This window comes from Amphiprion ocellaris, chromosome 3 (assembly GCF_022539595.1).
Source record: "Amphiprion ocellaris isolate individual 3 ecotype Okinawa chromosome 3, ASM2253959v1, whole genome shotgun sequence".
NCBI classification, from domain to species: domain Eukaryota; kingdom Metazoa; phylum Chordata; class Actinopteri; family Pomacentridae; genus Amphiprion; species Amphiprion ocellaris.
In genome coordinates this window covers 39,286,864-39,302,047 of record NC_072768.1, presented here as the reverse complement: position 1 = coordinate 39,302,047, position 15,184 = coordinate 39,286,864, and the positions used below count along the sequence as shown (strand labels likewise).

General features: G+C 37.0%; 1 protein-coding gene across 1 annotated transcript in view; it reads left to right on the top strand.

The window, feature by feature from the left end:
* Positions 1 to 15,184, top strand: part of syt9b (synaptotagmin IXb) — a 63,781-nt gene that overhangs the window by 15,751 nt on the left and 32,846 nt on the right. Inside the window, exons 2-4 of the mRNA XM_023261011.3 lie at positions 7,486 to 7,661; positions 12,395 to 12,612; positions 13,857 to 14,397. Of these exons, the coding sequence (XP_023116779.1) occupies positions 7,486 to 7,661; positions 12,395 to 12,612; positions 13,857 to 14,397 (935 nt within the window). The remainder of the gene's footprint in view (positions 1 to 7,485; positions 7,662 to 12,394; positions 12,613 to 13,856; positions 14,398 to 15,184) is intronic.

Here is a 15,184-nt window from a genome sequence, read left to right as displayed (position 1 = left end):
CCTCATGTTGGACACCCCTGTCATAATATGAAGGTAGCAAACAGGAGATTGAAAATATGTTGACTTTTCTTCATAGTTCAGCCCTCAGGACACTAGAAATGATGTTTTTCCTCATTAGGATCCATGTGTGGTGATATATAGACAGTTGAAACTGCATTTATACACAGTATTTAATGCAAATTAGAATTTATTTATCTTCATACATCACATCAGAGTTTAGTTTGACATTTTGTAACGAGGAGATTTGACTGAAAACAACCTAAATAAACACATTTTACCTTTCAACGCTGCCATGAAACGGCCAGAACCTGCAGGTGTGCGACTATGTTGGGACGGCGTTAGAATTCGAGCTCATTCAGCATCGGATCTGTGAAGCCATGCAGGTGGAAGGCAGAGTGTGCAGCTCTGCTCAGGCACCAGCTGGGATCAATCGAAAGCAGCAAAGAAATGATCTACAAGCTGTGTCCCGATGCCGAGCGCCGGGTTCGTGTCCTCAGCTGCAACCAATAGGAGCGTGCAGCTCGTTGACTTTGATGTGCCCAATAGCCGATGCATTCGTTTCAACGTTTCACACCAAAATAATCCAGCTTTTTATGCAGCTAAACCAAATCACAGCTCAGGACAGCAATGTGTTCCATTCAAGGTTAGCTGCTTTCCTTTCAAAAGTCCAAAAAATACACACATTCAATAAACTCTTCGCTAATTTTGGCTTTAGAAATGAGAAAAACAGCCCAGACGGTTCATTCGGGTACCTTTGTTGAGGCTTCCTCTCCCAGACTGCAATCAAGGCCTCGACTTAATACAGCTGGTGGCACTTAATAGGATTCAGGAGATTATTATTATCATTATTCAGACACAGGAGTTTGAATATTTGTGTGATTTGAAGACTAATTCTACAGATTATCGTATGTAGAATTATCTGACAATGCATTTATTACCTTTTCAATAAAACCTATAACACACATTTTTACACCTTTTATACTTTGAAGGGTCAATAATTATTCATTATTGTCATTTTGGACATTTTTTTTATCATTTTAGATCGTCTGCATCTTATTTTGCACAACTTTTAAATCTTTTGGGACCAATTTCAAGTCATTGTAAACCATCTTTAGCTTGTTTTGGACACATTTTGAGCCATTTTGGACAAGCTTCCAGTAATTTCAGGCAAGATTCAAGTCATTGTTGGTGAAATGTCAACCAAAGACTGTATTTTTAGTAGAAATATGGATCCATCCATAGATAAACACTTACAGGAACTTTATGGAGACACAATACCAATCTAGATTGATAATGTTGCTCTTTTTTCCATGATCAAGGAGCAACAATTCTTAATTATTGTCTTTTTTGACATAATTTCTGCATAATTTTGGACCACCTTGGCCTTATTTTGAACAAATGTTGTGTCTTTTTGGACAAAAAAGTCCAAAAAATACACGCATTCAATAAAGTCTTCACTAGTTTTGGGTTTTGAAATGAGAAAAACAGCTCATTCAATTCCCTTTGTTGAAGCTTTCTGGAGCCACAGGGCGCCTCTGCTTTTTAAATCCTCTCCCAGGCTGCAATCAAGGCCTCGACTCAATGCAGCTGGTGGCACTTAATAGGATTCAGGAGCTCCGTTAATCAGTAAGCTCACTAAAGGAAGTCGACAATTACCATTAAAAATAAAAAAAAGGTCAGAGAGGTTTTGATTAGTGTAATTGTCTGTGGTTGCTTGTTTTTAAGGTGGACGATGAAGTGAAGTTTCTAACGTCTGCTGGGATGGAAGAGTGGTCAATAAGGATCAATAAAGGACACATTTTAGGTCTTTTGGACAAATTTTGAGTCATTTTCGACCATCTTTGTCTTCTTCCACCTATTTTAAGTATTTTTAGACAAGTTTGAAGTCATCTTGAACGATTTCTACTTTATTTTGGACAAATTTTGAGGAATTTTGGACAAGATTTACATAATTTCAGACAAGATTGACTAAATGTCGACCAAAGACTGTATTTTAGAACTTTCTGGAGACACTATACCAGCCTGGATCAAAAAAATGTTGCTCTTTTTTCCATTATCAAGGAGCAATAATTCTTCATTTTTGTCATTTTTGACATCATTTCTGCATAGTTTTGGACCACCTTGACCTCATTTTGAACAGATTTTGTGTCTTTTTTTGGTTATTTTGGACCAGTGTCATGTCAAAAAAGTGAAAAAAATGGAACTTTGTCCTGTCATATTCCCCAAACATCAAAATCTACTGATGTTAGAGCCTCAAAAGTTGGTGAAATGTCGACCAAAGTCTGTATTTTAGTAGAAATATGGATCCATCCATAGATACACACTTAGAAGAACTTTATAGAGACACAATACCAGCTTGGATTGGAAATTTTGCACTTTATTTTCCGCTTTCAAGAATGAATCAGCTTTTCAGTTACCGTCTTGTTCGGTTTCAGAAAATATCAGCTTTATTGGAAGCTTGTTTAAGGTTTTTGCACCAAAATTACTCAATAAAACAGGAAAAATATCATGGTTTGAGTTAAAATACAACCCTTTCAGTACGTTTGAACCTTCTCCTGCATTTTCTGGGTTACCAGAGTAAGAAGTCCATCTAATTTATGATTAGAAACTTTTACATGTTGGAAGCTTGTTTGAGGATCTTCCACCGATATTATCCCAGGGTGACAAGTCCATCGAATTTATGATTAGTTTGGATGCAATAAAGTAAAAACGTTGATTAGAAAATCTAAATAAACACAATTAGGCAGAAAATTAAGTCTAGTATTTGATTTATGCCTCCAATATCATCCAAAATGAAACTATATTCCCCTCAAAACATAATGAAGAATGTAGTTTAGTTGTGTAAGGATGTAAGTTTGTAGTAGAGTTGTGGTACTTGACTTTAAAACCATCTGATAGTTGACTGAGGATACTTACAGATGTAGAGAAGATGCACTCAGGTGGTATGAAAGCACAACACTTAAGGTTACCAACCTGTCAAAGATCAAGCACCATAACAAAAGTTTCAAGGTTCTAGTTGGAAAATGTACCTTAAGACGAGACAATCCTTGATTTTTGACAGAACTTTTCTTAAAAGTTGTCTCTTTGTGCTACAGTCTAGTGACTGAGGTCAACTCTGTCCACCAGATATTTCCATTTCTGAGCTGCTCTGTGGGGTGAAGGCGTTCGGTCGTCCTAATCGCTGTCCTCTCTACCAGTCTTTTGCCTTTGACAGCTCATGTGTGAAGGAAGCACAGCGGCCAGAAGCGCAACGCGAAGGAAGGCAGGAATTTAATGGATCCTGAGCAAATGATCCACCCCTGATCACCGCCACCTGCCTGGTCGGAGAAGCCGGCGATGGCTGTTGCTATGGAGACTGTTCTACACTGTAATCTCCACATCTTGTGCCTTTTAATTACATCCTATATTACCTTGGTGTGGTGTAGGTGGCAGATCCACAGCGTAGAACCAATGTATAGAAGGAGTTTCTGGAAGAATTCAGGCTGCTTCCTTTGTTGTGTTTTAAAGGTGATTGAAAATTATTAAATTAGTGTTTTTGGTGCATGAGAGTCTGAATATTTGTGTATCTTGAAGACTTGATGTGCAGATTATTGTATGTAGAATTATCTGACAAATAATGGACTGTAACGCACATTTTGACAACTTTTATACTTTGAAGGGTCAATAATTATTCATTATTGTAATTTTGGACATTTTTAAGATAGTTTTAGATCATCTGTATCTTAATGTGCACAATTTGGGACCAGTTTCAAGTCATTTTGGATCATCTTTAGCTTGTTTTGGACACATTTTAAACCATTTTCGACAAGTTTCCAGTAATTTCAGGCAAGATTCATGTCATCTTTGATGAAATGTCGACCAAAGTCTGTATTTAGAAGAAATATGGACCCATCCATAGATATACACTTAGAGGAACTTTATGGAGACACAATACCAACCTGGATTGGATATTTTGCACTTTATTTAGCATTTTCAAGGAGCAAAAATCATTAATTATTGTCATTTTGGACAAATGTTAACTACTTTGGACCGTCTTTATCTTATTTTGAACAAATTTGAGATCTTTTGGACAAATTTTGAGTCTTTTTTGGACCATCTTTGTCTTTTTGCACCCATTTTAAATCTTTTTTTGACAAGTTGGAAGTCAGTTTGGACAATTTTTATCTTATTTCAGACAAATTTTGTGCCATTCTGGACAAATTTCATTTCATTTCAGACAAGATTTAAGTCGTCTTTGGTGAAATGCCGACCAAAGACTGTATTTTTCCATCCATATATATTCACTTACAGGAACTTCATGGGGACACAACACCACTGTCATTTTAAAAAGTTGCATTTTTTCTCCATTTTTAAGGGCTAATTAATTAAAAATATATCCTCTGTTGGATCCATTTAATCACTCTGATCTGATGGAAACTCTTCTGTCTGAGGTCTCACCACATTTCATGGCTGTTGGAGATTTATTTCTGGACATAATGAACCTTAAAAATGTCTTCACAGGCTTTTTAAGTATAAAAATACTAAAATTCCCAGGTCTGAAAACAGAGTAAACTCTCAAAATTCAGGAAAAAGTATTTAACAGGACTAAGTTTTAGGTGCCAAATAACAAATAAATAAAATGTGACCCTGTGCAGCAAAATATTTATTCTATTTTGTCAATTTTTTTCAATGTTTTTGTCATTTCAAACCCAAAGAGAGTCCAAATTTTGGTATGGATGTGAGTAATTTTGAGTTATACTGTAAATACGCTGTAAATACGGCACTCAGCAGCTGATTTACGATGACGTGGCGCCGTGTCCTGAATGAATAACTGGCCTTCCACATTGTGTTTGCTGCTCTGTTGTTGATATTGCGTTCTGGAGTCTGAAGAGCTTTGAACCAAACAAGGAAGCTCAGAAATTCAGACGTATTCTTTGTGTCTGTTGATTCAAACCGACGATCATCAGAGGAGAACCAGAGAGCTCAGTCATCTCCAAGTCTTTAAAGAATCTGACCTCAGCAGAGCTTTTAGTTGCTTCACTATCAGTTATTATCAGACGTTAGAGGAGGAAACGTCTCCGCTAATGGTCCAACGGACTCACATATCCGTCCATCAGGCCTCCAGTCTGCTCAGGAGCTTATTTCATCTGGAGGGAAAGAAATAATCTGCTGATTTTCATTTTAACTGTCCATTAAAAGCTGAGAGAGCTGAGGGAAATTATTGGGAATGTTTGTAGAATTAACTGAAAGTAAATGAAGTTCAGAGAATTAATGGGTTAAGAAGAATTTACATTCAAGTGTGATTGGAAAAACTGTTGCGTTTAACAGCAAAGTTTCTGTCTGAATAATGTTCAACACATTTCATTTGTGTAGTTCATTGAGGATTTTTAGATTCTGCAAAACCTTTTAAAAAATAAACCAGCTGATTCTGAGGAGGTCAGTCAGACTAATATTTCCAATCAGGGACAATAATGCTGTTTAAAAAATTCTTTTAAAAAAAATCAAACGTTTCAAAAACAGAATTTAGAATATTGTGAGAAATATGTTACATAAAAATTCTACTCTGAAAGATTCCCACTCCTGAAATACTGAGAAAACACACATTATAAAGTCAGATTTTATAGAACAAAAAAGAATTTTGAGAAATTATTCCAAGAAAAAAGTTCAATCATTTTGAAAAAAGGTGTAAATATGTTGACTAGTATTTCCAGCAAAAGGAAGTTGTTATGTTTCAAGTGAAAACATGTGATTTTTAAAATGAAAAATATGAAAAATAAATAATAATTCAAAAATAATGTAATATTCTCAAAGAAATACATATATACTCACAGAAAATAGTTTTAAGTATTTGTTCTAAAATAAAATTGATCTATTTCAAGTGAAAACACAGATTTTCTTAAAATAAAACAAACAAAAAAATTTTGAAAAAAATTCCAAGAATAAAGGTGTAATTTTCTAAAAAAATAAATTAATAAAATAAAAAAGAATAAATATGCTGATAGAAATTAATAGTCGGCATTTTTAATAAAAGGAAGTTGTTATATTTCAAGTGAAAACACATAATTTCAAAAAAAAATAATAATAATAATAAAAGAAAACACACTTGAAAAAAATATTCCAGGAAATAAAGTTAAAGTTTTTTTTTTTTTTTTGATAAAAGGAAATGGTTAGATTTCAAATGAAAACTTGCAATTCAAAAAAATCGAAAAAATATTTTTAAAAAAATGTAAAAATGCCAAGCATAAAGTTAAGATTTTCTTCAAAAAGTATAGATATAATGACAGAATTTAATATTCAGTATTTATTATGAAAGGAAGTTGTTATATTTTTAAATCTTTTAAAGAAATTTTTGAGAAAATGTTCCAAGAATAAAGTATAAATAATTTTTTTCAATAAAAGAAAATTGTTATATTACAAGTGAAAACACAAAAAAAGTGTTTTGAGAAAACATTTCAAGAATAAAGTTAAAATTTTCTCAAAAACAGCATAAATATACTGACAGAAATTAGGATTAGGTATTTATCATAAAATACAGTTGTTAGATTTCAAATTAAAATGAATTTTAAAAAGTCATTTTGAGGAAATATTCCAAGAATAAAGCTGTAATTTTAAAAGTACAAACATACTGACAGAAATTAGCATGAGGTGTTTATTATAAAAGGAACTTATTTATATTTATATTAAGTGAAAACACACAAAATACTTTTTAAAAATTGCAGTAATATTCTAAGAATAAAGCTGTAATATTCTCCAAAAAGTATGAATGTTGACAGAAATTAGCATTATTTTTATTTATTTATTTTGTAATAAAAGTAAGTTGCTATATTTCAAATTAAAATGTAATTATTTCAAATAAAAAAATATTTTAAATTATTTTTGGACAAAATATTCCAAGAATAAAGCTGTAATATTTGCACAAAAAAGTATAAATATGTTGACAGAAATTATTTTTAGGTATTCTTATGAGGGGAAATTGTTATATTTTGAGTGAAATCAGATTTTCTTGATTTTATATTGAAGGATCCACATATTAAAGCCACCTCACTTCCCTGTTAAAGCTCTGTCTAAGCCTGCATATAAATGTGGTGGATTCTCAGATTAAATCTGTCTTTTTGGTTCCTTTTCCTTCTGTCCTATAAAAGGCTTTACAGAGCTCATACTAAAGGAGGAAAATACATGTTCCACTGAAAGGCAAAGAATAATTCTTCCAGACTAGTTGCAAACAGGAATATTTAATCATCCAAATGGCTCCTTTAGTCTCCAGTGATCCGGCCGTTTCCAGTGTTTTCGTATTTCATTGTAACACCTCGTCGCCACGTTATCGCTCGTTGATGGCTTTCCTCCTCGTTTGCCTTCGGTGAGAGTTTGTTACACTTTTTCCCTCTCATTTAGCATTCTGGATAAACACAGTCTGTCCTCCCTGGGGAGCTGGGTTTGTCTTTGGCAGCGTTTTTTTCCTCTCTGGCTGAATCTCTGCTCACTGTTCCCTGAACCTCTCGTCTGTAGATGTGTCGGTGAGCCTGCTGTCCCTGCTGGTGACCACCTGTGGCCTGGCCCTCTTCAGCGTCTCGCTCTTCGTATCATGGAAGCTCTGCTGGGTGCCGCTCAGCGGACGCTTTCTCCCCGACGTCCTCAAGGGGGCGCACTTCCTGGGAGGAGATCAGCAGCCCGTCCTCACCGAGGTAAGGAAGAAGAAGATACATTATGTAGGTATAAGAGAACGAAACCAAAGTCTACATCCGCTGGTACAGACCATGGATACCATGTCAGTCTGTAGATTCCAATGACTCCTAGAACTCATGAACTTTGGGTATTTTATAGATCCATTTAAGGTCTTCTGGATCAAAAATATACAAACACCATAATGACATCTAAATCTTCTGGTTTATCTTTGACTCCTCTGGACAGAATCTTTGCAGTTCAATGAAATTTGTAGTCTTCTGACTTGTTTCTTCAGGTTCTTAATGGGTCTAATTCAGGACTTTGGGGAGACCAGTCTAGAACCTTCATTCTAACCTGATGGAACCATTTCTTTACCACGTCTGATGTGTGTTTGGACTCATTGTTTTGTTGAAACATCCAACTGTGTCCAAGATCAAGCTTCTGCTGATGGTTTTAGGTTTTCCTGAAGAACGTGGAGGTGATCCTCCTTCTTCATTATTCCATTTACTTTGTGTAAAGATCCAGTTCCACAGAGCATGATACTGCCACCACCATGCTTGGTGGTAGGTTTGGTGTTCTTGGAGGTTAAAAAAAGTCTACGACCTGAGACAGTCTGACACCAGTCCTAAAAAAGTTTAAAACCGGAGCAAAATCATAACAAAACCAAAGCTAAACTACTCCTGAACAAGTCCAAGATCTGCCCAAGACAGTCTGAAACCAGTCCTCATCCAGGACCAGATCCAGAGTGAAATAAGTCCTAAAACAACTTTAAATCACATCCAAAACCAGGAGAACCAAGACTGAAACCAAACATAAACCAGTCCCAAGAAAGTCCAAAACCAGTCCAACATCCAGTCTGAAACTAGTCCAGAAGCTCTTCTAGAAAGCCCCAGAGCATGATACTTCCACCTCCATGCTGGATGGTAGGTTCGGTGTTCTTGGGGTTAAAGGTCTCACCTTCAGTTTTTCTTCCATCTGACCACAGAACTTTCCTCCAGAAGGTCTTTTCTTTGTCCATGTGATCAGCAGCAGACTTGAGTGGAGCTTTAAGGTTCTGCTTCTAGAGGAAGAACTTCCTTCTTCATGGATCCTCTCAGCTCATGTTGATGTAAAACCCTGTGGACACTGACAGCTGTGTTCCAGCAGCTTCTCATTCATTCAGACCTGCTTTCTGATGGTTCCTGGTTGACTCTTGACCATCCTGACCAATGGTCTCTCAGCAGCAGGTGATAGTTTGTGTTTTCTTCCTGATGGTGGCAGTAACACAACTGGACCATGAACTTTATTCTGACAAACAGATGATTCTGGATCTGAAGCTGCTTTCAAATGGCTCCAAGTGACTTTCTGACTTGTTTAAGGCAATGATTTGCTTTTTCAGATCTTTGCTGAGCTCCTCAGACTTTCCCACTGTAGAGTTTGAGTCTAATGAGTGGATCTAATGGGTTCTATTTAAACTGGATCAGAGGAGTCAGCAGCTGTAGTCGATTATAATCACTCAGGAGAAGTTAAGAGGTCATGAAACTAAGATAATTTTATTAAAACAGCGTTCTCTTTACTCAAACTGATAATTCAAGTTGCTGTATGTTCATTTTTGACCCAGAAGATCTGTAATAAATCTATGAAAGAACCAAAATACATGTATTTCAATGATTCTGTCATGGAACATTCAGAGTTATGGGAGTCACTGGATGCTCAAGACTGATGTTTACAAGTGGATGCAAATTTTTGTTCATAACTGTAAAAGTAAAAAGTAATGCTGGCAATTATCCTGAGGTAATATCACACATTATGATGACATATTGCACCTGAAAAATTTGATTTCAATCAAAATATTGCACATTATGTTAACAATACCTGTACATGAAAGTGAAATATCTCACCTGAAAAATGAAAGTATGGTATAAATATCAGGATCACAACTTTTATCTTCAATGGAAAAATCATTTATGTTTGAGTAATAAGAGTGAATTTTTAGATTTTGTCCAGTGTTAGTTTGTACATTCGAGACGCTGATAGAGGATATCACATGAAACTGAGATCTGCCAGAATCCAAAGCGGACGGTTCCAGTCAAACGATGCGCTTCTTTGAAAACCAGATACTCCAGAAATCCCCGGTGAGAATAATATTTCACCTTCCATCTGCACCACAGTCTGTTTGCACTGCAAGAAGACGATTTGTCCCAAATCCAGACTACAAACTGACTTCAAACAGTGCTCACTGCATATAATGTTACTTTAAAAGAAACTGTTATTGCACTTAGCTTTCACAGAAATAACTTCCTTACTGTTTTACACCAACAGGAAATGAAATATAATCGTTGTTCCATCACACAGCTGCTGAAAGATTAAAATTAAAGCTCCTTTAAAAGTTCTGACTTCACCCATACAGATGTTTTACCTCGTTTGTTTTACTTTTTCAGTAAAACAAACTCAGAAATATATCAGAGGCAAAGAAAAAGTTTAATTTCTTTGGTCATTTATTTTACAAAAAACTAATTTCTGACAAATTTTAAGCTATTTTGGACCTTTTTAAAAAAAATCATTTTTATAATAATTTTAGAAATTTTATGTCACTTTGGACAAAATGTGAGCCATTTTGGACCAATTTTGAGATATTGTGAATGCAAATCTCTCCATATTTCCAGCTTCTGTAGACTTTTCCTTTCTACTCTGCTCATTAGCTGAACCAGAATGACGTTAAAATTGTCCAAAATGACTCAAAAATGATCCAAAATTATGGAAAATTAGTTCAGAAGGACTCTGATCTTATCCCAAGGACACAAAAATGATCCAAAATGACGAGAAAAGAGCCAAGTTCACAAAAAACTTGTTGAAAATGACAAGAAAATTGTCCAAAATTAGTCAGAATTCACCCAAAATTACTCAAAAATGATCCAAAATGACTGAAGATTTGCAGAATGACACAAAATTAGTCCACGGTGCTTCAAAAATGATGGAAAATGATTCAAAACTTGTGCAAAATGACTCAAAAATTATCCAAAATTACAGGAAATTAGTTGAAAATGAAATGAAAAATGTCCTAACTTGTCCAATTTTTGAGGCAACAATTGTCTACAATTGTAGAAAGAACAGGGTTCTGAACAAAATTCAGATTCAGTGTTCAGACTGAGACACCTGGATGGATGTAAAACTGATCTGGTGTCAGTTTTTCCCAGAACTCAGGTGTGTTTTACCTCCTAAATGTCATGGTTCTATCTGCTGGACTGATGAAGTTCTGAGGCTCAGAAATGATGGAAAAAGTCCATTGAAAAGTGATAAATCTGGACCCACCTCTATGGAACTCTGGAAATATTCACAGGATGAAGGTAGAACTCTGGTCATTGATAAAGTTACTGGACATGAAGAACCAGGTGATTCTGAGGAGGTTTGGGGGGACTTTTCATATTTAGTTGATTTTATATAGAATGACCCAGGTACTGTTGGGGTTTACAGTTTATTTTATAACTGGTTTCAGTGTAAACACTCCTCTCTTCTAAAACCTGCCTGCAATCAGAGGGTTTTTGTGGATCTGTGAGACGTACAAGTTCTTCTTCTGTTCCATTTCCTGTTGAGTAGCTGCTCAAGGCAAAGGAAATTTATTTATGCAGCACATTTCGGAGGCGATTCAATCTGCTTTACATAATTAGAGACAAACTTCAGGGCAGCTGTGTTATTAAAACTCACCACCAGAAACCACTGCTAAATATATTATGATTGAAGGAAGAGTTGGACATCTTTTAGAAATTTCTCGTTCTCTGCTGTCTGGAAAACTCACAACAATAAAGTGATGAAGAAGAAGACGTAACAACATGGACCAGCTGTTGCTAAGCTAAGCTGCCACGAGCATTTATTTCCCAGTAGAAATGGTACAAACCTTAAGTCTTTTGGGTTCACGTTTTAGGTCATTTTGGACAATTTTTGGTCATTATAGAGTTATTTTCCGTATTTTGCACAAATCTTAAGTGTTTTGGGACGAGTTTCAAGTCATTTTAGATTGTCTTTCTCTTGTTTTCGACAAATTTTGAGCTGTTTTGCACAAGTTTCAATTTCAGACAAGATTCAAGTCTTCGTTGGTGAAATGTCGACCAAAGACTATATTTTAGTAGAAATATGGATCCATCAATATATATACACTTACAGGAACTTTATAGAGACTCAATATCAGCCTTGTTGCACATTAGCTCCATTTCAACAACCAATGCTTTTTCATTTTTGTCATTTTGGACAATTTTGAGTAATTCTGGACCACCTTTATCTTATTTTGAACACATTTTGAGTTTCTTTGCAACGCAATGCAATTTTTTTCAGATTTGATATGCATTTTGTATCTCATCTGTAATTTAAAATGATTAAAGGAAGAGTTTCAGTGTAAAACCTGAGGAAGAAACTTCACGGCACTTCTGCTCAAAAAAGTGTTGTGAAGCTGTTTTCTAGCTGTTCCTGCACAGCTTAAATCCATTTTCAATTATGTTTACAGAGTATTTTCTCACAAATTAGTTTGGGATGTACCACAAATATGCATCAAAACAACATATTTTTCCATTCAATTAATTGCTTTACTGTCAGAAAACAGAACGAAGCTCAAAACATGTTGGGAAAGTTTCAAACCAATGATATTTCCTTAACATAACAAAGGTGTCTAAATATAACCGAACTTCTACCCGGTACTTTTTGTTGTCAAAGTGGCAACTCTGGCTACTTAAGTTAGTATTTCTATGTTGGTTTTCACAGTATTTCCATGTGTTCTGTGCAGGTGGATGGGGAGGAGAGGGAGTACAGCGAGGATGGCTGTGTGAAGGAGCCCTCGGGGCCGCCGTCGGCTGTTGGCATCCCAGAATCGGGCCTGAAGATCAGCCACACGTCGCCTGACATCCCCCTGGAGACCCAGACCAAGGTGGAGAAGAACCAGGTCCACACTCTGGCCAGGGACCGGGTTCAGAGGCAGATTACTGAGCCGACCTCCTCTGTACGGTCAGTATACCAAGATACCTGAAGATACTGTCCAGGTGTTGGTGTTGGGGGAAGGTTAAAGTTAGTTGTGGGTTCGGAGATACTTCCTTGAGGGGTTGACGGTATAGTCAGATCTTAGGGAGCACAGTGTTCTCTGCCATTTCCTTTCAAGAATGTAGATGTGGGTTTTTGGAATGCTGAATAAAATTGTCCAAATTAAGGAAGTCTTGATGTGATTTCAAAGATCCGATCAAGACATTTTTTTGCCTGATCGTATTGGCACGAACCTAAGTCTGATTCTTTGTTTACGTCTTCTGTCACACATGCCTCCTAAAGATAGAGCTAAATTTGTGAAAGGATGCTAAAGATGCAAATTTTGGAAAGTTTTCTTCAGCGATAATAAACATTAATTGAACATATTGGACATTTAACCTGTACTGGTGTTGCTGTTTTAGTCACCAGACACATGGTTTGGACCTTAAAGTCAGCTCTGGTACAACTACCAGAGAGGAAATAGGAACAACATCTTGGTCGATTCCCTCATGTACAAAGCATATGAGCACTGGAGGTCATTAAGCATCTCAGAAGTCTTTGCCATGGTGCCCGTTGCTAGCTAAGCTCCCACAATGCTCTCTGTTTTAACATGAATTGTAGTCTGAGTGATGCCTCCTCAGGTCTCTACAGTATTAAACAGGAAGTGTCTCCACCTAGTGGAACAACCAGGAACTACAGCTGATCTACAGTACATTTACTGATGTAGAGAATACAGGTTTTATGCATCTGTTGGAGCTCGTAGAGCCACAGTACATCCTACATTTTAATACTACATTTACTCTTTAACACTACATTTACCCTCTAAAACTACATTTACCTTCCTACACTACATTTACCCTCGAACACTACATTTACCCTCAAACACTACATTTACCCTCGAACGCTACATTTACCCTCTAATACTACATTTAGACAGTGTCCTACTGGAGCTTTACAAGAAGGTTCCTGAACACCTACAGAACATTAAGGAACAGACTGCACTCAGAAATAAACTTTTTTCTCAATACATTGCAAAGATATTCAGTTTCCAAACAGATACTATGGACTGATTTTAATAACTTTATTGCCCTGGAGGACAAAGGGCATAGTATGTAAGAAAACGGTATAAGATTGGGGTTCAGTATCGGCAAATATTAAATACTGATGACGAGGGTCAAAAACCAGGACATTGATGAGGACATCATGTCTGAAAATGGACCTCTTTGTTACAGGCACAACTCCATCCGCCGACAGATGAACTTGTCCAATCCGGACTTCAACCCTGCTCAGTTCCAGCGTCAGGAGTCTCTGTCTGGTTTGGGTCGGATCAAACCAGAACTCTACAAGCAGCGGTCGGTGGACGCAGAAGACGGCCGCCGGACCGACAGCTGTGGGCGTCTCCACTTCATCCTCAAGTTCGACTTTGACCTGGAGCAGCTGATCGTGAAGATCCACAAGGCCCAGGACCTTCCTGCCAAGGACTTCTCAGGGACCTCCGATCCTTACGTCAAGATCTACCTGCTGCCTGACCGCAAAACCAAGCACCAGACCAAGGTGCACCGAAAGACACTCAACCCAGTGTTCGACGAGGTGTTTCTGTTTCCCGTGGCGTACGCCGAGCTCTCGAACCGGAAGCTGCACTTCAGCGTCTACGACTTTGACCGGTTCTCTCGGCACGATTTGATCGGCCAGGTGGTGGTGGACAACTTCCTGGATCTGGCGGACTTTCCACGGGAGACAAAACTGTGCCGGGACATTCAATACGTGACTTCGGTGAGCGATTTATTCATTTCTCTACTTCTATCACTATCTGTCGTTACATTACCTAGGATAGAATGTCATTCTTTAGTTTTAGTATAGTGGTAATAGTGAATAACTGACCAGAATGCAAGCAAGTTTTCAGAGTATGTATGGGAACATTCGGTTGAAGGTAAAATAACCCTCATATGTTTCCACATGATGACAACATGAAGCAGCTTGTAACTCTGCACATCTAACACCAACATCTAGACCTCTATGAACATCTAGACCTCTATGAACACCTAGACCTCTATGAACATCTAGACCTCTATGAACATCTAGACCTCTATGAACATCTAGACCTCTATGAACACCAACATCTAGACCTCTATGAACATCTAGACCTCTATGAACACCAACATCTAGACCTCTATGAACACCAACATCTAGACCTCTATGAACACCAACATCTAGACCTCTATGAACATCTAGACCTCTATGAACACCAACATCTAGACCTCTATGAACACCAACATCTAGACCTCTATGAACACCAACATCTAGACCTCTATGAACACCAACATCTAGACCTCTATGATCACCAACATCTTGACTCCTATGAATATCTAGACCCCTATGAACACTAACATCTTCTGTTTCCTACCAATGAGTCCACATCGACATTTTAGTCAAAACATCTAAAAACTGGAACCTTGTCTGGTCAAACTTTCGACTTGTCAAATTCTACTGATGTTAGAGCCTCAAAAGTTGGTGAAATGTGGACCAAAGTCTGTATTTTAGTCGAAATATGGATCACCCC